General features: G+C 49.9%; 1 protein-coding gene across 1 annotated transcript in view; it reads right to left on the bottom strand.

The window, feature by feature from the left end:
* Positions 1 to 21,060, bottom strand: part of RPTOR (regulatory associated protein of MTOR complex 1) — a 158,894-nt gene that overhangs the window by 6,715 nt on the left and 131,119 nt on the right. Inside the window, exons 20-27 of the mRNA XM_018566513.1 lie at positions 18,289 to 18,407; positions 15,572 to 15,675; positions 13,430 to 13,616; positions 9,656 to 9,766; positions 4,544 to 4,649; positions 1,630 to 1,744; positions 860 to 984; positions 285 to 389 (exon numbers count right to left, since the gene is read on the bottom strand). Coding sequence (XP_018422015.1) covers positions 285 to 389; positions 860 to 984; positions 1,630 to 1,744; positions 4,544 to 4,649; positions 9,656 to 9,766; positions 13,430 to 13,616; positions 15,572 to 15,675; positions 18,289 to 18,407 — 972 coding nt within the window. The remainder of the gene's footprint in view (positions 1 to 284; positions 390 to 859; positions 985 to 1,629; positions 1,745 to 4,543; positions 4,650 to 9,655; positions 9,767 to 13,429; positions 13,617 to 15,571; positions 15,676 to 18,288; positions 18,408 to 21,060) is intronic.

Raw genomic sequence — 21,060 nt, 5'->3', positions numbered from 1 at the left:
TCCGAGGGAAGACAAGTGTAATGGTGACAATACACAGATAATTAGCTGCAAAGTAACACTCCTCCCACAGGTCCGGTCACTGAACCGTTCTGCGATCCCCACCGGCGCTGAGGAGATACTGACACCGGCGCTACTGACAACAGGAAGACGGCAGAGCGCGGCATAGTGACCGGAAGAGTTCTTCTTTAACAAAAAGACATAAAATCACCATAAAAACATTTGCATCGTGCATAGCGACAACTGGGCAGCCTTGGCCACCACAACCCGTCACGTCTTCTGCTTACCTCGCGTAGACGGCAACATGTCGGACAATCCCTGCCACGCCGTCACCATCTCCGGATTCTTCTCCAGATCGGCAAAGTTCTTCCACACCCTTATAGCGCCGTCATCTGCAGTGACACAGTACACATCCTGAGTGCCATTCCTTCTACATATATGCTAAGGTAACTATGAATAGGGGGATTGTCTTTCTCCTCAGTGTGTGCAACACCAAAAGCATTACACTAAATAGCTTCCGGATGGGACAGCTGAGAGCTATTGCACTAAACGTCACATGACTCCACATGGCTGCAGCAGGTGGCTGATCGGTGTCAGACAATTTGTGAACGCAGCCAAGAAGCTGCGCAGGCATCATGGTATACATGATCGTGCCACATTTGATCAGAGATTGGGGCAGCTCCATGCGGAGAGAGCAATATAAAAAGGAATTTTATGACAATAAAGCACAGCAGGTGTGATGGTGTTCTATGTATATCATGTTTATACGGTTTTGTGATGTCGGCAGGTTCTCCATGCTGTGCTGTGGCCCCCCGTGTTCCTGCAGTCACCCGCAGTGCCCGGTAAAAGCATGAACACCAACCTGTGGCGGTGAGCAGCAGCGAGCAGTCCTGACCGTTCAGGTATTCCATGGCGGTGATGCGGGTGTAGCGCGGGTTCCCGTTGTGGAAGTAGTCCAGCTTCTCTCCTCTCTCCCAGTCCCAGAAACTGCACCACACAAAAAAAAGAGAGAACTCCACATGAGCGCTCAGCGTCATTAAACAGGAAGTCATCGTTTCTAAACATCCAGGTTACACTTTGACCTCTGTGTGGCTTCAGCTACAAACAGGAAACGGGCAACTTGTACGGCCCGGATGTAACATTCACATTTAGTGATGTCTCAATTAATACAGAGTGACATTAGCTGGTGTCTTTTATATCTGCCCGGAGTCCAGCTTCAGGGGTATGAGAGAGCGCATAAGAGTCGGAGATTCTGGGAGGCGGAAAGAGGGAGGAGGGAAGGGAAAATGGGAGGAGGAAAGGGAAAAGTGGGAGGCGGAAAGAGAAAGGGAGGAGGAAAGAGAAAAGTAGGAGAAAAGAGGGAGGAGGGAAGAGAAAAAAGAGGGAGGATCAGGTGTATGCTATAGGTTGTTACCAGTCATGACATCTGGGAGTGTGGAATGCTGTGTGCAGAGACAACGTGCACATCAGAAATGTGGGCGGAGCTTGCAGCTGATGGACATGTTACCATCTCATCCATTTTGTGCTGTAGTCCTCGCACACAGCGCTGATGTAAAACTGACAGCGCTGCCATTTCTCAGGTTTTTGGTATAATTTTGCCCTCTGGCCTTTATACGTTCATCGCCATCTTACCAGATACTGTCCTTGTCAGCGACCGCGATGCAGGAGGTGAAGGGGTGAAACTTCACGACGGAGGGAACGCCAGGATTTCGGTTAATGAAGATCTGGTCGTCTAATTTGGTCACACCTAGAGAGAAAGAAAAAAAAAAAAAGGATGGAAAAGTTTTGTTTTACTCTAAAGCCAACATTTTATTTTTGCCAGGTTCCCCTCGTTGGGGAGATTCACCCTCTATGTGTCCTGGTGACCACCCTCATCGGGACCGAATGTGATGGGAAGTCCACAATTTTAGGTCGTCACCAGAACAAGGACAGAGAGGACATCTTCCAATGGAGACACCTGTTCCAGTGACAACAGGGGTTTCCTTCACTTTGGAGTCATTTCTATTAATTTCCGGGTTGTCACTTACCCCCCGAATGGTGTGTTAACCCTTCCCTGTGTCCAAAGTGAATAAAGGTTCAAATAAAGTCCATCTCCCAATTGTTTTCTTGCGTTGTCACCCTCTCTCCCCATCGAGACTACAAGTGGCCATTTCAACACACATTACACAAACATGGTCCAATGTTGTCACCATCAGGAAACCCGCCCTGAGAAATGTCATGCAGCCATCGCTGGAGTACATGTAGACAGAGAGCAAGTGCATGTAGACAGAGAGCAAGTGCATGTAGACAGAGAGAAAGTGCATGTAGACAGAGAGCAGGTGCATGTAGACAGAGAGCAGGTGCATGTAGACAGAGAGCAGGTGCATGTAGACAGGGAGCAAGTGCATGTAGACAGGGAGCAAGTGCATGTAGACAGAGAGCAGGTGCATGTAGACAGAGAGCAGGTGCATGTAGACAGAGAGCAAGTGCATGTAGACAGCAAGTGCATGTAGACAGCAGGTGCATGTAGACAGAGAGCAGGTGCATGTAGACAGAGAGCAGGTGCATGTAGATAGAGAGCAGGTGCATGTAGATAGAGAGCAGGTGCATGTAGACAGCAAGTGGCTGCAGTATTTTAGCAAACCAAAGGTCAGCTACTTGGGGTGTACATCTCCTTTAATTGGCACAGATAAGCAACCGACAACAACGGTACCCAGAGGCATCACATGAATGGACTCTGACCACAAACACTGCCGATACATTCACTGAACCCTGCTGCAGATATTCAGCCAAGTTCTTCAGGTAGCGGGCCCGGCTCCTCGGGTTTCCTCCTGGGATCTTTCTGGCTCCTGACAGATCAGATCCCGGACAAACATATTCAACAGAGGAGCTGCTGCCGGCTGGATATTGATCCCTGACTGGACACTTGTCAGCTCGCATTCATTCTGCTCGACAGGACAGGCGCCGCGCTAATACACTTAGAACCTCACACAGGAAGGAGAAGCGATCCGCGGGGAATCCGGGAAAAGGGTGAGACGGGGGAGGGAGATCGCAACAAGGGCAGCTCATGAATCACAGCCCAGAGGAACGGATATCACAGAAGATGTAAACACCAACTCAATGACGTGCAGTTCTGTGAATCGGAAACAATTGGCTTTAAAGGAGAACTATGAGGGGGGTGCTTTTCACTCACCTCATAGTTCCAGCCGACCTGTGACAATGAGACTGTCACAGGTCGGCTCAATAGATCAGGAAGTGAGCGAACACATACGGGCGTTCGCTCACCTCTCACGGCTCTCTGCAGTGACAGTGAAAGGGCTGGATTCCTCTCTCCCCGCTCCGATCCGCCAACGCTGACTGGCGGAACGGACGGGGGAGGGGGCGGGTACAGCTGGCTCTGCCTCTAGATAGGCAGAGCCAGCTGTCAGTCACGCAGCTGGACGGATCCTGGCACAATTGTCGGGATCCGCTTCAGCTGCGGCGTCTCAGTATATAGGGAGCTACAGCTCGCGGTATACTGAGCTTAGGGTGACGGGAGGACGCTAGTTTGTGTCCTCCCGTTACCCTAAGGAGAACTATGGGGAAAAGCCCTGACCCCATAGTTCTCCTTTAAATATTGCTTTCACCTTTTTTAAATTGTTTTTGTTGCTGCCGATCTCCTGCAGCCACTTTCTGTCTACATGCACTCCAGTGATGGCTGTATGGTATTTCTCAGTGACGGTTCCTGATGGTGACAACAGTGGACCATGCCTGTGTAATGCGTGATGAAACTGCCACTTGTAGTCTCCATCAGAAGCCCATGTGACAATACAGGAGCACAATCGTAGACCGGGACAGAGTGTTGTCACAGGACTGTTGAGGATCCCACTATGCAGTGGCGTAACAATCGCCATAGCGACCCAGGGGCCTGGCCAGGACATCCCCCCTGATGCCGTGCGGGCCGCCTGGGTTGTTATGGCATCTCAGGATGCTGGCTGTCACTGGTGTGAGGAGGAACGTGTCGCCGTTAGATGACCGACAATCTGTCAGTGATCTGTGCAGCGGCGCGTTCCTCCTCACAGCCGCTGCAGAGTCCGTGACAGACAGCAGCTGTGGAGGAGGAAAGCTGGGCCCGGCGTCAGAAACGGAGGAGAAGGCGGGCCCTACGATGGAAGAGGAGGTGAGGCCTGGTGACGGAGGAGGCGGGGCCTGCCAGGGACCATGAAGGTGGGTCGGGGCTGACAGGTAAGAGGTGTGCAGCCCACCTGAGGCTCTGCAGAGCCCACTATAGAGAGTCTATGGTGGGCTCTGCAGGGTCACTCTCAGGTGGGCCGTTTGGGACATCAAGTGGGCTCTGCAAGGGCATAACTAGCAATCACGGGGCCCCATACAAAATTCTGCTATGGGGCCCTGTGATTTCTAGTTACGCCCCTGCCACTATGGTTCTCAAAGGACAGCAGGGAAAAGAAGAAAGGTCACATTTGCATACTAGCGGGACACAGAAATCTACCGACAAGAGAAATCTCCACAACACAGGAGATCTGATCATTCAGCTGTCACCCGGGGAGGATGTTTGTGTAGTTCTCACCTTTCTGTATGAGGTTATAGGCTTGTTTCCGGACCCTGGCGTTGCGGAGGAACCTCCACTCGCGCTCTTTGCGGACTTGGCTCTCCGCATCGTGCTCTTCAGGCATCTGGGAAGACACAGGAAAGGCCTATTAATGGACCCGACTGGGGAACAAGCTGCAGAATGAACTTATGGCCTTCTATTATTATTACATAGTATTTATATGGCGCCAACAGTTTGCGCAGCGCTTTGCGATATAAGGAAGATATTACAGTTACAATACAATTCAAGACAAGATGGTAAGGAGGGCCCTGCCCCTGAGGGCTTACAATCTAAAAGAGGAGGGGCCAGTGATACATGAGGTAGCTGTGGGAATGAATTATGTGAGAATGTGAAGGTTCAGTGGTTAGGTTGAGGTGGGATAGGCTTCCCTGAAGAGATGAGTCTTTAGGGAACGCCTAAAAGCAGTCAAGGTGGGAGATAGACGGACAGGTTGGGGTAAGGAGTTCCAGAGGATGGGAGAGACTCTAGAGAAGTCCTGGAGGCGATAATGGGAGGAGTGGACAAGGGAGCTGGAAAGCAGGAGGTCAATGGATGAGCAGAGGGGACGTTTAGGGTGATACTTTGAGACAAGGTCTGAGATATATCCGGGGGCAGAGTTGTGGATGGCTTCTATCAACATGAAATGCGTGCTGCAATATCATTATCAGTACAGAGACAAACTTACTGGTTCCCTTCCATGGAAGAGATCTCTGGAGCTCTCACATGGACTTCTGTAGCTGCCGACAGGAACTTTGGCCGACTTCCTGAGCAAAGTGCCCCAGCTGTCTCACATTGAAGGGTTCCTCCTCCAGACTTCATGTTTCTGCTCGATGTTCCATGGGATTCCGATCAGGACTCATAGAGACCACTACAGAATCATCCATGTTTTGTTATTGGCCATTCTTGGGTGCTTTTATCTGAGTGTTTTGGGTCATTCTCCTGTTGGGAGGACCCGTGACCTGCGACTGAGGCAATGCTTTCTAACACTGGGCAGGACATTTTGCTCCAGGAATTCCTTGAGTCTTGAGATTTCATTGCCCTCTGCAAGGATTGAAGACACAGCAAAGGAGTACGAAAGCATAACCAAGCCTCCTCCATGTGTCACAGTAGTTACGGCGACATAAGTGAGCCTCCTCCATGTCTCACCGTAAGTACAGAGACAGAACCGAGCCTTCTCCATGTTTCACAGTAGGTATGGTGACATAACCGAGCCTCCTACATGCTTCACAGTAGGTACGGTGACATAACTGAGACTCCTCCATGTTTCACAGTAGGAATTGTGACATAAGTGAGCCTCCTCCATGCTTCACAGTAGGTACGGTGACATAACTGAGACTCCTCCATGTTTCACAGTAGGAATTGTGACATAAGTGAGCCTCCTCCATGATTCACAGTAGGTATGGGGACATAACCGAGCCTCCTCCATGCTTCACAGTAGGTATGGTGACATAACCGAGCCTCCTCCATGCTTCACAGTAGGTACGGTGACATAACTGAGACTCCTCCATGTTTCACAGTAGGTATGGTGACATAACCGAGCCTCCTCCATGCTTCACAGTAGGTACGGTGACATAACTGAGACTCCTCCATGTTTCACAGTAGGAATTGTGACATAAGTGAGCCTCCTCCATGATTCACAGTAGGTATGGTGCCCTAACCGAGCCTCCTCCATGCTTCACAGTAGGTACGGTGACATAACTGAGACTCCTCCATGTTTCACAGTAGGAATTGTGACATAAGTGAGCCTCCTCCATGCTTCACAGTAGGTACGGTGACATAACTGAGACTCCTCCATGTTTCACAGTAGGTATTGTGACATAAGTGAGCCTCCTCCATGATTCACAGTAGGCATGGTGCCCTAACCGAGCCTCCTCCATGTTTCACAGTAGGTACAGAAACAGAACAGAGCCTCCTTCATGTTTCACAGTAGGTACAGAGACAGAACATGTTTCACTGTAGGTGCAGTATTCTTTTTGTAGCTTTCCAATCACCACCAGGCCTCACCAATCATTCCCACCCACTGCTTTCTGGATTGACAGCTCTGCCTCTGAAACCCTCCCACTGTGAGCTGCAGTGTCTGGGAGGGGTGAGACACAAAGGAAAGAGGATTTGGCTCAGTTAGGGAAGATAATGTAAGTCTTGGGAATGACACAGTAACTGGATTTGAGACTTCTTTAGACCATCATCCTTTAGGGCCGTGCTTCCCAACTGGTGGAAGGCATTTTAAATTGGAATAGCCAATAGCAGGCTGGCTATTGTACCCACCCATTGCCTGCTGTCAATCAGCAGGGAGGACCTGATAGAGAACTTTGTCTTCAGTTCCCTCCTTTGTTGATTGACAGCAGGCAGTGGGCGGGTACAATAGCCAGCCTGCTATTGGCTATTGCAATTTAAAATATCCAATAGCAGGCTGGCTATTGCTCCCAGCCACTGCCTGCTGTATTTACATTCAGTGAATCCAGTGAAGTGGAAAGGTGACCCTAGAGGTCTAAAAGACCCCTAATGTCACCTTAAAGAGAACCTGTCACCTCCAATGCACGTAGCCCTGGTGAGAAACTGCCCTAAAATCATTAGTCTGTATTGTTTTAGAAAAAAATGTCACATGTCCCGTTAAGAAAAAGTATAGGTAATTGGTATCGGCAAGTACATGAGGGACAGTACTTGTACTTGGTCTTGAAAAAGTGGTATCGGGACATCCCTAGTAGAAACTCTATTTTCTAGTTCTGGACGGGGTACACAAGGGTTCGAACCTCTTTGCTGAGAAGGAGGCTGCGGCATCAAAGCAAATAAATGCTGCAGAACGTTAAACTTTTAATTACATTTCTTCCTCCTTTTGTACCAATAAGAGAGTTCGGCGCTCACATAGTGAAGATGAAATATCAATTATTTCCAAGGGCGAAGCTAAAATAAAACGCGGCTGGCTATGAAAGAGTATAAAACGGTAACAAAAGGTTCTACATTCGTTTTGTGTCTCTCAAGGTGGATAAGAAGCTTTTCTAAAAAGAGAAGACAAGAGGCGAATAATGGGGGTTGGGGAGGGGTAGGAGAGCGAGGTCCTCAGAATAGCTCACGTATCTGCTGGCAACAGGACTGATGAGGAGAATCATAAGAGCAACTAGTGCGCAGCACACGTGGAAACACACACGTCATGGCAGAGGAGGCAAAATTCTACTGAGGATCACTCTCTGGAAATTCGGGTTTATTTCAGAAACAGTATGTTCCCTCCAATGACGTCATTGTCTTTGTGAAGGACTCTTCAAAGTCGGGTCATCGATCTGATAACGTCATTTACTGGGAAATCCACTGAATGCAGAGATATGGACGGTTAGGCCCCAGGTAGCAGTAAAAACCAGGCAATGGTTCTAACCCCTCACCAGTTCCGACTTGACACGGACTTTAGGTTTGGGCGCCGTATGACAACGAAGGGAAAGGGTTAAAAGGAAAACTATGGAGTTAGGGCTTTTCACCATAGTTCTCCTGAGGGTAACGGGAGGACACAAACTAGCGTCCTCCCGTCACCCTAAGCTCAGTATATAGGGAGCTGTAGCTCGCGGTATATTGAGACCCCGCAGCGGATCCCGACAATTATGTCTGGATCCGCCCAGCTGCGTGAGTGACAGCTGGCTCTGCCTATCTAGAGGCAGAGCCAGCTGTACCCGCCCCCTCCCGTTCCGCCAGTCAGCACTGGAGGATGGGAGCGGGGGAATCCAGTCCCTCCCGTCATGGCTCTCTGCAGTGACAGGATCGAGAAGTGAGCGATCGCCGGTATGTGTTCGCTCTACTGAGCCGACCTGTGACAGTCTCATTGTCACAGGTCGGCTACAACTATGAGGGGAGTGAAAAGCACCCGCCCTCATAGTTCTCCTTTAAGGCCTCATTCACACACAACAGCAAAATTGTATATTGTGTATATACGAGCGTATATGCGGGCACTATATGCATTTATTTGCATATGCTGCATATGGTACTGTACGCGTATATGCGCGGCAGTGTGAATAAGGCCTTAGAGTAAATTACTTCATATTAGGATTCTGGGGATTTTTTTTTTGCTTACTGTCCTAAAAGGACACCCGTCACCACCGTGGAAGGCGGTCATCCCTAATGCGCTAATAACCAGCTCAGTATCCCCGCCACGTACAGCCGTTCCACTGAACGCGGCTGGAGATCAATACAGACCGTCCAACAAATTTGTCCCAATACAAGAATTGATCCTCCGCATCCTCAGACACGTTCCTGGCATTTCTAGCGGAGATGAGCCTTGTTACAGCGGAATAGATTGCGACACCGAATGCTCCTCATCTCTGTGGCTGTCAGGCTGGGCCTTCAGAGTGTGGTGGGGAATCTGACACAGGGATCGGACCTCTACTGACCTGACATGTACTGGAGCCGTCCCGCAGATCCTGAAAAATGACGTCACGGATGCAGGACGCAGAGGAGAGGGTAAACTGTGCACAGCTCAGACTTCCTGCTGCACAGGCTTGGAGTTGCCTCTCTTATGATAATGTGATTCCAGTGAAGCATGGGCACAACCACCCTTATGGCTCATGCAGATGGACGTTGCCCACCAAGTCAGCAGACTCCAGTTTACATCAATGGTGGAATGCGAATGAGAGTTCGGAACCTGCATTCGGCCTGCTTTGGGTTTCTTTTGATGCGGCGGGTCCTACTGGGAAGAGTTTGCATTGCAAACAAAACCTTTTGCTGCATATTGCATTTAAAAACATGCGTCTGCACTCAAAAGCAAGGCTGACAACAACGCATAACTAACAGCCCATACGGTTTACAAGGGCCTCATGTCTCTAACAGACAGGCTCATGATGATTAAAAAGGACATGCAGCTGTATGTAGTCATAGCTGCTAAACAAAGAGGACCTGTCCCTCCTTATGCCATTCAAGATTAAGCAATGGGATGGCACAGCACACCTTCCAAGTGACTCCCATTCACCGCTCTCAGAAGCAGTCTATATCCAGTGGCCTGACACAACCAGGTGTACGAATCTGCTGGGGATAGACCGCTGGTCCCACACAGGGTACTCACCTCAAAAGACCCACATCACCTATTAACCCAATAAATACTGTGCCCCATTATACCTTCATAACTGGCTGAGCAAAGTACTTGGCACTCCAATCGCAGAAGCCGGTTTGCAGAGAGCCTGAAATGAAGCCTTTATGGACGATCGGGTCATCTCCATCTTCAGCAGCCTGGGGAAAAGAGAGACATCAGTCAGCCAATGAAATCCTAAAAACACAGAGCTCAGGATACAGGGTGACCACAATGTCCACAGCAACCAATCAGAATCCAGCTGACATTTAACACAGGACATCCGACAAAGATTATTCACTGCAATGGACAAATATACAATAAGATCCTTTGAAAAGTATTTCTGATAGTAGTGTGTCTTCATGACCACCTGAAAAACAGGACTAAGCTCTCTTAGTGCTAGGGGATGGCGTGAACTGTTCAGCATTTTATGAACGATCTGTAACAAGGACTGTTATCAGGAGCTTTTTAAGCATTTATACTGCACTCGGCACCAATGAATAATGTTTTACTTCTTTGTGCTCCACCCCTTTTCCAGTAGAATATTTCCAAAGCTCTAACCCTCACCTATCAGCAGGAGGACCTTGCTTTTTTTTGGAACAGTGGGACAGCATTGTATACCTGGAGGCTAGCCCATCCTTCCCTGTAGTACCTACTCCTAAAAATCCTCATCTTAGGCACATGCTGTATTTTACATCCTCTGCTGCGTTTCGCGGAATCAGGGCGTTTTTGAGGAATATGTGCCAGGGAGGGGGGCTGTTCCTGCTCCCTATTTGACTCCATTTGGGGTGTTCCTGCTCCCCATTAAATACCATTTGTCTTAAAGTGACATTAAACCCTCAGATTTTTTAACATAAAACAATAGTGTAACGTGTGCCTTACTGTAATCCATGGTAGTTTCCCTTCTTTGCTGCTCTTCCTTTTAAATCCTCATGTCTTCTCATGCTTGGGGAGAACTTCTGTTTTGCAGCAGACTGCCTTGTCTCTGGAATGGATACATGGTGTCTGTGTGCAGGTTCACAACCTGAGCCAGCACTACAGGAAGAGGCAGTCAGCTGCAAAGGGAAGTTCTCCCCCAGCATGAGAAGACATGAGGATTTAAAAGGAAGAGCAGCAAAGAGAAGGGAAACTACCATGGATTACAGTAAGGCGCACATTACAGTATTGTTTTATGTTAAAAAATCTGAGGGTTTAATGTCACTTTCAGTCATTGAGTAGAGTTTCTCCACATAATACAGAGGCTCCCTCATGGAAATGTGAGCCTTCCACAAATGTGATCCACCGGGACCTCAGAAACAGATCAGACAGGTCCTCTTGCTAATTGCTACGGAGGAGGAATATCAAACTGTGTTGTGCACTTAGTGGCACCCTCCTGGTATTGGCCCCTTTTAATGCGCACATGTTGTTCCCATGTAAACTGGGCCAGGAGCAGCAGTGTGAGAACTCGGAGTGGCTGTTCACCGAGCCAGCAGCTGAAACCAGATGAAATATTTATGAGCGGCAGACGGCTTTTAGGCAGCTCAGTGTGCAGAGGAAGGAGGAGGAACAGAAGACGGAGCTTTCCACAGAGTATGCGACATGTTCCGATGACATGGAAGTGCCGCTGTCATGCTTGTGTGATGCATGCAGCTATGTACCCATTACTGTAAAACATACGTGCTCAATTACATCGTATTGTGATGAGAAAAGCTGTGCACAAAGCCACGGCAAGCAGAGCGCGAGCACGCTACACACAGCTCAACGCCAGGTAAAGGGGAGCTGCAGGATTTGTATTTCTGTCCATCCACTGCTGAGATTTACATAGCTCTGCCACCCAGCTCAGTTGACTTTGAGGCTAGTAACAAGTTGAACATCTCTCTGGGGCCCCGGTTCGGAGATCTCCTCATCTTGGTAGCCAGTTCTGTTGACCGGTCGCTGCCATTACAAAGCCAAGTAATGGCTTCTCCCTCCCTGAACGGATTCACCAAAATTTGGAAGAAACAAGCTAGGGGTTCAGCTAACACACAGGGAGACACACCTTGAGGTAGGGAATGGAGACGCACCTTGAGGTAGGGGACTGGAGACACACCTTGAGGTAGGGGACTGGAGACACACCTTGAGGTAGGGGACTGGAGACACACCTTGAGGTAGGGGACTGGAGACACACCTTGAGGTAGGGGACTGGAGACACACCTTGAGGTAGGGGATGGAGATGGCACACCTTGAGGTAGGGGATGGAGATGGCACACCTTGAGGTAGGGGATGGAGATGGCACACCTTGAGGTAGGGGATGGAGATGGCACACCTTGAGGTAGGGGATGGAGATGGCACACCTTGAGGTAGGGGACTGGAGACACACCTTGAGGTAGGGGATGGAGACACACCTTGAAGTAGGGGATGGAGACACACCTTGAAGTAGGGGATGGAGACACACCTTGAAGTAGGGGATGGAGACACACCTTGAGGTAGGGAATGGAGACACACCTTGAGGTAGGGAATGGAGACACACCTTGAGGTAGGGAATGGAGACACACCTTGAGGTAGGGAATGGAGAAACACCTTGAGGTAGGGAATGGAGACACACCTTGAGGTAGGGAATGGAGACACACCTTGAGGTAGGGAATGGAGACACACCTTGAGGTAGGGAATGGAGACACAAACAACTGGAGGGAAAGGAGGCCAGTGGAGGTTCTGAGATGCATGAGAATCCGTGCCCACCTAAAAGCAAAGCCAACCATAACCAGCCCCCTTCATGACCAGAGGTCACCGAAGCCCAATAACCAGATCAAATTAAGCAAGCAAGGTAGGAGCGGGTTAACAATACCCCGCTGTGGACAAGAAGAGAGAGAGAGATGCCTCTAAAGGTAGTTTCTGAAGCACAGAGAGAACCAGACTTAGATCCTGCAGAGTCACCGGGGAATGTATGAGGCGAGTCACATGAGAGAGTGAGGCCAATGGGCTTTGAAACAGAATGGAAAGGGTAGAAAGCTAACCCTTGAGAGTGCCGAGAGCCAAACAATGGTTCAAACCCATCTACAGCCTTGGATCTCAACTGGTGGGTCATGACTGCGTGTTCTCTACAGGGCGACGCAAGGGAGTTGTGCAAGCGATGCATATATGGATGGAGCTCTATCACAGCACCGCAGCCCACACCGGACCTCAGGCTGAGGATCCACTCCAGTTCTCACAAGGTACAGTGTGTTAATTGAACAGTCCTGTACCCGGCAATCACACCTACTACGCGTTCTGGTGCGTTGCGATTCATTTGAATGGCACCCTAAAACACACCTCCCACCCGCAGCTCAATCGCCCGCACTGGAACGTGCGGTGCCGCAATGCTGTGCGTTCCATTGCAGTGCGACTTGGGTCACAACTTAATGACCAAGGACAGATGTGGGTCCCGAGGTTACACAGGTTGAGAACCACCGAGGACTTGTCCCTCAGAGAAGCCTCTATAACAGGGGTGGGCAAACTCCGGCCTTCCAGCTGCGGTGAAGCTACAAATCCCATGATGGCTGTGAGAATCTTGCAATGCCTCATGGGATTTGAAGTTCCACAACAGCTGGTGGGTCGGAGTTTGTCCCCCCCAGGTCTAGACTCTAGTAACGTATGCCTTCCACGTCCAATGATGGACCTCTCCGTCTGATTGCGACCTTAGAAGACACACTATTGGCTGTCAAGCTTCTTACATTGGTTGGAACCACTTAACATGCAGAGCTAAGATGCGCCAATCCTGCTGCGTGAAATCGGCGTTTCCTCTTATTTGCGAATCGATTTGATCATCACGAGTGAAAATATTATTTACGTGAAAAATCTCTTCAGTCCCTCTACAGAGGCGGGGTTACCTGGTCGGGGCCTTTGTCGAACATCTTGCGGGTGCGGGGGAACTGGTGGGAATGGGGAGTGTACTGGACCCCCATAGCTGACCCCGCATTGGCCGGCCGGTTGGAAGGAAGCTCCCTGTTGCTAGGAGATTTCGTCATGTCGTTGGTAAGGCTGGAGCTGCTGGCACTCGGAGTTGGAGGAGACCCCCTGAAGGGAAACATCAAATGTCACATGTCCCGGCACTTTTCAGCAAATGCATCACAGACAGAAAATAACAAAGTGTATATGTTCTGCACTGATCTCCGAACACCTAACTGGCAGGAAGGGGGTCACCTATGCTCGGGTTCTTAAAGGAGAACTATGGGGTCGGGGCTCTTCCCGATAGTTCTCCTTAGGGTAACGGGAGGACACAAACTAGCGTCCTCCCGTTACCCTAAGCTCAGTATATTGGGAGCTACAGCTCGCGGTATGCTGAGACGCCGCAGCTGGGACGGATCCCGACATTACTGTCTGGCTCTACCCAGTTGCGTGAGTGACAGCTGGCTCTGCCTATCCAGAGGCAGAGTCAGCTGTGCCCGCCCCCTCCCCGTCCGTTCCGCCAGTCAGCGCTGGAGGATCGCACAGGGGAATCTCTGCATGGAGCCGTGAGTCACGGCTCTCTGCAGGGACAGGATCAAGAAGTGAGCGAGCGACGGTATGCGTTCGCTCACTTCCCGATCTATTGAGCCGACCTGCGACAGTTTCATTGTCACAGGTCGGCTCGAACTATGAGGCTGCATGATTTTCACTCGCCGCATAGTTCCCCTTCAAAATGCTAGTTTCCTGGCTGTCTCTGGTCTCAGTACCTTCTATGTCACTCGCTCACGCTTGAAGAAGCTAAAGTCAGAGATCAGGATCTGCATACTAACCGGGTCAATGGTACCTGCAAAGTACTGAACTCATTGGAAATGAAAAAATCACTATAGTGAGCGCTCAGCTGGGGAGTTGTCAACGACAAAAGGCAAGTAGATCGGTCTTGAACAAATGCGTTTACTGTTTGTAGAAGTGAAACGCCAACACGTTTCAGATCAACTATATAGGGCCTCCTCCATCAGGGCTGCTTGTATAGAAAGCAAAATGATTTTAAAAAAAACCCATCACATACAGAAATATAAAGATTTACAAAGAATTTGGACCACAGACAACATCAGTCTGTTAGAAGCAACAATTGGTCACACGGCTACCATTGAGGTTCGCCCCCTCCTGGGTGGAGCTGAGCGCTCACTATACTGACTTGCCATTCACTTTCTCCTCACTCACTATAAGACAGAAGTCATCAACTTGCGCAACTAGATCGATTGTTTATGGACTATAGACTGATAGTATCAAAAGGAACTCCAGTACACTGGTAATGACTCCAGAGAAGACGTGTGCACTGATCCTGCAGCCTGGTTGGCTGGATAGGAAAACATCCATGTCACGGCGCTGTGAAGAAAACCGGCGCACAGATCTAAGTGCAATGCAAAGCGACTTATACTGAGCCTAGGGTGACGGGAGGACGCTAGTTTGTGTCCTCCCCTTAAATATTTATTTAAAAAAAACATCTCGCCTGTCACGCATCAGATGAAAGTCGGATCTCGGCTGCTGGCCCGAGATTGCTATCAGGATGTGGGGAGAGCAGAGTCCAGTTCAGTCCGGAAAGGTCCCAGGACGCCCGTGCTGGAAGACACAGGTCTGATCCAGTGGCTGAGCACTGCTGTGGCTGGTTCTCCTCAAAGCAGGGTCACGGCTGCCGAGTACTTCCGGGTCGTCGGATGTTGCTAGGCAACGCGTTTCAGAGGTTCACCTCCTTTGTCAAGCCTCCAGGCGAGATGTTTTTTTTTTAATATCCTGTAAGTGCATTACTTTTATCCTTATTAAATAGTCACTTTACATTGCACATTGAGATCTGTGCGCCGGTTTCCTCACTCACTATAGGCTGGCACATTCTCTATACTGGTGTCCCCATGTGTACAAGCGAGCTGCTCGGCTTCTTCCTACTGCTCGGTGGACTTCTGTGGCGCCCTCAACATGGCAGCCTAGGTTCTCTCTTACTTTAGAATAATTTGTACCCGAAGTCCTGCCAGAAAATGATCTGCAAGTGTTCAAAACACATCAGTAACATATTTCAGGACCTTCCTCACCCGACTTGATGGATAAGCATGCCCTTGTTGGTAGGACTCGCTGGGGCAGACTGCGTCAGGGCTGCGGCGTCCAGAATGCGCTGTGGCCGAGTGCTCATGGTGGCCTGCCGGGAGACATGGATAAAAGACCGAGTCGCTGAGATAAAAAAAAAAGCTGCAGAGGGCCAACGCTTGTTGTTACAGCAGTGCAACAGAGTTAGATGACTTTTGGATAACAGTGGCGTCCCCCCGCGAGGGCCATCAAACGCCGACCCCTCTCCAAGGATGACGCTGCCATATAAATCATGAAGAACAACAACAAAAGCCGAGTGCCAGCTTCTAGCGGCATACTCAGAGCGCGGCTTTTCTCCACAGGGTGCTTTATATGCTAAATAGCCATTTTATTATTACTATTCCCTTATTTCATAGTTTTTTTAAATTTTTTATTATTCCTCGTCCATAAAACTAGATAGCGTGCGGGTCCTTAAAGCGCGTCTAAACCCAATAACGAAAAAAAAATGTAATACATTGAAGCTTACTAATTCTCAAATGTGAAAGGCTGCATTACTTTTCTTTTTTTTATCCTTTATTTTCACCTGCTGATCCTGCCAGTAACACACTTCCTGTCCTCGGGTGACAACGCTCACTCACTTTTTATGTATATATGGAGCAGAGTTGTCATCCAAGGACAGGACTAGAGAACACTTGCTCTTCATAACAGAGGGGAGGGGTTCTATAGTCCACAGAACTGGGAAGACACAGGAAGTCTTTGAATTTTTTGCACTTATTGAACAGATATAACAAAATACTTTCGATGGAATATTATTTAATAAACCAAAAGGAAGCAAATAATAGGAATGTTGTACTCAGTGTAAAATCCTTTACGTGGAGTCAATTGAGGAACACAGGAAGTCTTTAACCTTCGGGTTATACTGCTGCCTACAGGAGGACTTGACAATGGCAAACAAAACTGTAGGTCAGCCCAGGATAAGCCCTCCTTCTACCAGCATGCCTCAGTTTTGCAGCCATGCAGTCCAGAGTGCATGATAATCACAGGGCTGGGGGGGGACTGTTTCCCTCAATAGATTCCAACAACAGTATTTTATGGCGAACACAAAAATCCTTTTTTCTTTTTCATCCACGGAGGGACACAGGACGTCTTAAACCCGGGGTAGCCAAACTCCGTCCCTCCAGCTGCGTTGAAACTACAAATCCCATGAAGCATCTCTCTCCGGGAGTCATGTGTGGCTGTGAGAATCTTGCAATGCCTCATGGGATTTGTAGTTCCACCACAGCTGGAGGGCCGGAGTTTGGCTAGCCCTGTCTTAAACCTTCAGAACACCTAAACGCAGTCTAACCGAGGGGTGTGGGGGCGACACAGCAAAGAATCGCCAAGAGCTGGGGACTGCCTGCAGCTCAGAGGGCCCCTGTAAGATCTAATGCCGGACGTTGGCATCAAATGAGGCAAAAATGTCCAGCTTGTAGAACGTCTACAGGTTCTATGTCTGCACAGAAGACCAGACAGCAGCCTTGCAAACAGTTGCTTCATCCTGAAAAGCCCAAGAGATGCTGCCAGCCCTAGTGGAGTGCGCCTGAGCAAGGGGGCAACCTGATCCTTGAGACCATGAGCCTGGACAATGGTGTATCTGAGCCACCTAGAGATTGTGGATCGAGAAGCCGGGTACTTCTGACCTTATGATAGGTGTGATGGTCAGGTCATCACATACTTTTGGCCGTACGTTAGGCGTGGTCAGGTGTTCACATACTTTTGACCGTACGGAAGGTGTGACGGTCAGGTCTTCACATACTTTTGGCCGTACGGTCAGGTGTGACGGTCAGGTCTTCACATACTTTTGGCCGTACGGTCAGGTGTGACGGTCAGGTCTTCACATACTTTTGGCCGTACGGTCAGGTGTGACGGTCAGGTCTTCACATACTTTTGGCCGTACGGTCAGGTGTGACGGTCAGGTCTTCACATACTTTTGGCCGTACGGTCAGGTGTGACGGTCAGGTCTTCACATACTTTTGGCCGTACGGTCAGGTGTGACGGTCAGGTCTTCACATACTTTTGGCCGTACGGTCAGGTGTGACGGTCAGGTCTTCACATACTTTTGGCCGTACGGTCAGGTGTGACGGTCAGGTCTTCACATACTTTTGGCCGTACGGTCAGGTGTGACGGTCAGGTCTTCACATACTTTTGGCCGTACGTGGAAGGTGTGACGGTCAGGTGTTCACATACTTTTGGCCGTACGGTAGGCGTGGTCAGGTGTTCACATACTTTTGGCCGTACGGTAGGCGTGGTCAGGTGTTCACATACTTTTGGCCGTACGGTCAGGTGTTCACAAACTTTTGGCCGTACGGTAGGCGTGGTCAGCTGTTCACATACTTTTGGCCGTACGGTCAGGTGTGACGGTCAGGTCTTCACATACTTTTGGCCGTACGGTAGGCGTGGTCAGGTGTTCACATACTTTTGGCCGTACGGTCAGGTGTGACAGTGACAGTCAGGTGTGACAGTCAGGTGTGACAGTCAGGTGTGACAGTCAGGTGTGACAGTCAGGTGTGACAGTCAGGTGTGACAGTCAGGTGTGACAGTCAGGTGTTCACATACTTTTGGCCGTATGGAAGGTGTGGTCAGGTGTTCACATACTTTTGGCCGTATGGTAGGCGTGGTCAGGTGTTCACATATTTTAGGGTTCATGATGTATATTATGTCCCCCCACAGAGGTTACACAACCCACCTTATAGGCAATGCTGTTGAGGACTTTCATGGCGAGGTCTGAGGCTTCTGGGTAAGGGTCTGTGGCAAGGTGAAGGAGCACCCTCCATATCTGGGTGTAGACGCTGTTGAAAGACACACCTACAAAAAAAACAAGGTTCATGGGTGAGTCGCTGGTAATGTAATAATTCCATCTCCGGCCAAACTACATAAAACATCTGCCAGGTTTATACTGTTTCCTGTTATCCCACAGGGTACATGTACCCTAACTTCCTTTCCGGTGACAACCATGCCCCATTTCTTGTCTGTGTGTCACAGGAAGACACAGAGTGCCGTTTGAATCTACACTAAAGAGATACCACATCACTTCCTGTCCCCGTGTTACAATCTTGATAAAACAGGAAGTGAGGGTAAATCTCCCCTGTGGGGGACACATGAAACCATTAAAACATGACAAACTCTTTAACCCATTGTGCTGTCTGGAGTTGATCTTTAATAAGGCAGAAAGCAGATATGTTTGATCCCACCATGCCATGCCTGCGGGAGCACTGTACTGCCTCCTCTAGCTCCAGCCCACTCCTGGTCCCAGCTTTGCCACCAGTGAGCAGGCCAGGCAATAGTCTTAGGCCCCATTCACACGTAGCGATTTCCGCCGCGATATTGCGCATTTTTGCCGCGCGATATCGTGAGAAGTCGCCGGCTTATGATATTCAATGGAGCTGTCTTAGCTCCATGTCGCGCGTCGCGGTCGCAAGTCGCTTCTACAGGACCCTTTTTTGCGCGGTTTTGCTTTTTTCTAATGGAGCCCGACGGAGAAGGTTGCGCTACCCTCGCTGGAACGCCGCCCCGAAAGTCGCGCTATCCCGGCCGCTGCAAAAGGTATGTCGCTACGTGTGAATGGGGCCTTATAATGCATCCAATGAAGAGAGTGTATGGAGCAAAGGTTTCATTCTTTAGCTCAAGAAGGAAGAGGAGAACCCCTCCCTCCTAGAGCAGGGGTGGGCAACGCCACTACTTACCTACAAATCCCAATGCCTCATGGGACTTGTAGTTCCAGGACAGCTGGAGGGCCGGAGTTGCCCACCTCTGATCTAGAGGGCGTCACGTGAGACAATATTCTCACCCTGCCTCATGGTGGTCATCCATCGATGACAGACCGCTTCATATGCCGCCACTGCCGGATAGATAGTTTATTTGGGATGAGATGTCAGTCAGTAGCAGCTCACCTCTGTTGCCTCCCATTGCTATGTAGAGATTGGCACTAGATATTTTTCTTCAATAGGGGGGAGGATGGTGAAGTTCAGAAGAATCGGAGTCCTACTTAAAGTGTATATAAAGTAGAGATTCACCGATATTTATATGGCGGTCCTGAAATATGTTACTTCAGCTAACATGGAGGTGGCCTCCCGGCCAATCGGCATGTAGCCAGCCGCACAGCATGGAGCCGGTTGGCTTCCTGACCAATCAGGAGGCTGGGGCAGCGGGTAAAGACCCGCTTCCTGTTTGGCCAGGAAGCCTGCTCCATGTTCCTTCGTGGCACTGCTGGTCAGAGGAAATCTCCCTCTGACCGGAAGTTCCGGTATCGTGGAAGGAATCGGGGCGAGTACTCGGTATTGCTGCATCACTAATTTAAAGTTTGAGTTAGAACCCCCCCCGACAGGTTTCTATTGCCGTCCCTCCCAGGTCAGGAAGGTTCTGCCGATCTGTCTCCGGAACTGGAAGTGATGGGAAATCCAACATACTGTACTGGTGGTGAGGGGAAATCTACCAAAGAGATCTCTCTGGGAGGGAATTTATTCTCACTTCCTGTTGAGTCTGTGGGAAATTATGGAAATTCTCCCCAATGGGACCCAGACATATGGGCTCGTTCACACTAGATGCAGTGCGTTCCGGCCCGATTTTGGCCGGAACGCACTGCCTCGCATTGCTGCCGGCTCACTTTTTAGTGGGGCAGGAGGGGGGGTGTGGCGGGCCATTCAAGTGACTGGCGCCGTAGCCGCGCCCTCCGGCTGCCATGCGATCCGGTGCGCTGGATCGCAAGGCACATTGTGCCTGCGGTCCGATCCTGTGCGGTGCGATCAAAATGCTACCAGCACTATTTTGATCAGCACCGGACCAGACTGCAGGCCCAATGTGCTTTGCGATTTCCGTGCGGCGCATCGCATTGCGGCCGGAGGGCGTGGCTACGGCGCCAGTCACTTGAATGGCCCACCACGCCCCACTGAAAAGTGAGCCGGCCTCAATGGGTGGCAGTGGGTTCCGGCCAAAATCGGGCCGGAACGCGCTGCATCTAGTGTGAATGAGCCCTTATGTCTGGGTCCCATTGGGGAGAATTTCCATCATGTCCTCTCCCACAGACTCAACAGGAAGTGAGAGGAAATTCCCTCCCAGAGAGATCTTTTTGGTAGATTTCCCCTCACCACTAGTACAGTATGTTGGATCTCCCATCGCTTCCTTTATAAGCGTCTCAATTTTACATTTGCTCTATTTGTGCAGAATTGACATAAAAGTGAAGCACTGGGTGGAATGTCCAGCAATATCAGCGACCGATGGGCTGGGATGTGCCAAAAATGAATGGAGTAACTTAATTCCAGCGGTGCTGTGCCACCCCGGGGCACCGGGGGGGACTGGTGGCGGCGTCGTCCGTCCTCGCACACTCTCTTTCCAGGTGGCTAATTTCTGGTTTCCTCCGCCGTTCCTTCAATGAAGCCGTTTCTCCCGGAATCTGTGCAATTTGTAAAAGGAGGCAGCTGCTAATGATCGCCAGGAGCCCCGGAGGACTCGGAGACTGATG

This window comes from Nanorana parkeri, unplaced genomic scaffold (genome assembly GCF_000935625.1).
Source record: "Nanorana parkeri isolate BGI_ZX_2015 unplaced genomic scaffold, ASM93562v1 scaffold954, whole genome shotgun sequence".
Taxonomy (NCBI): domain Eukaryota; kingdom Metazoa; phylum Chordata; class Amphibia; order Anura; family Dicroglossidae; genus Nanorana; species Nanorana parkeri.
This window is presented reverse-complemented; position numbering and strand designations above follow the sequence as displayed.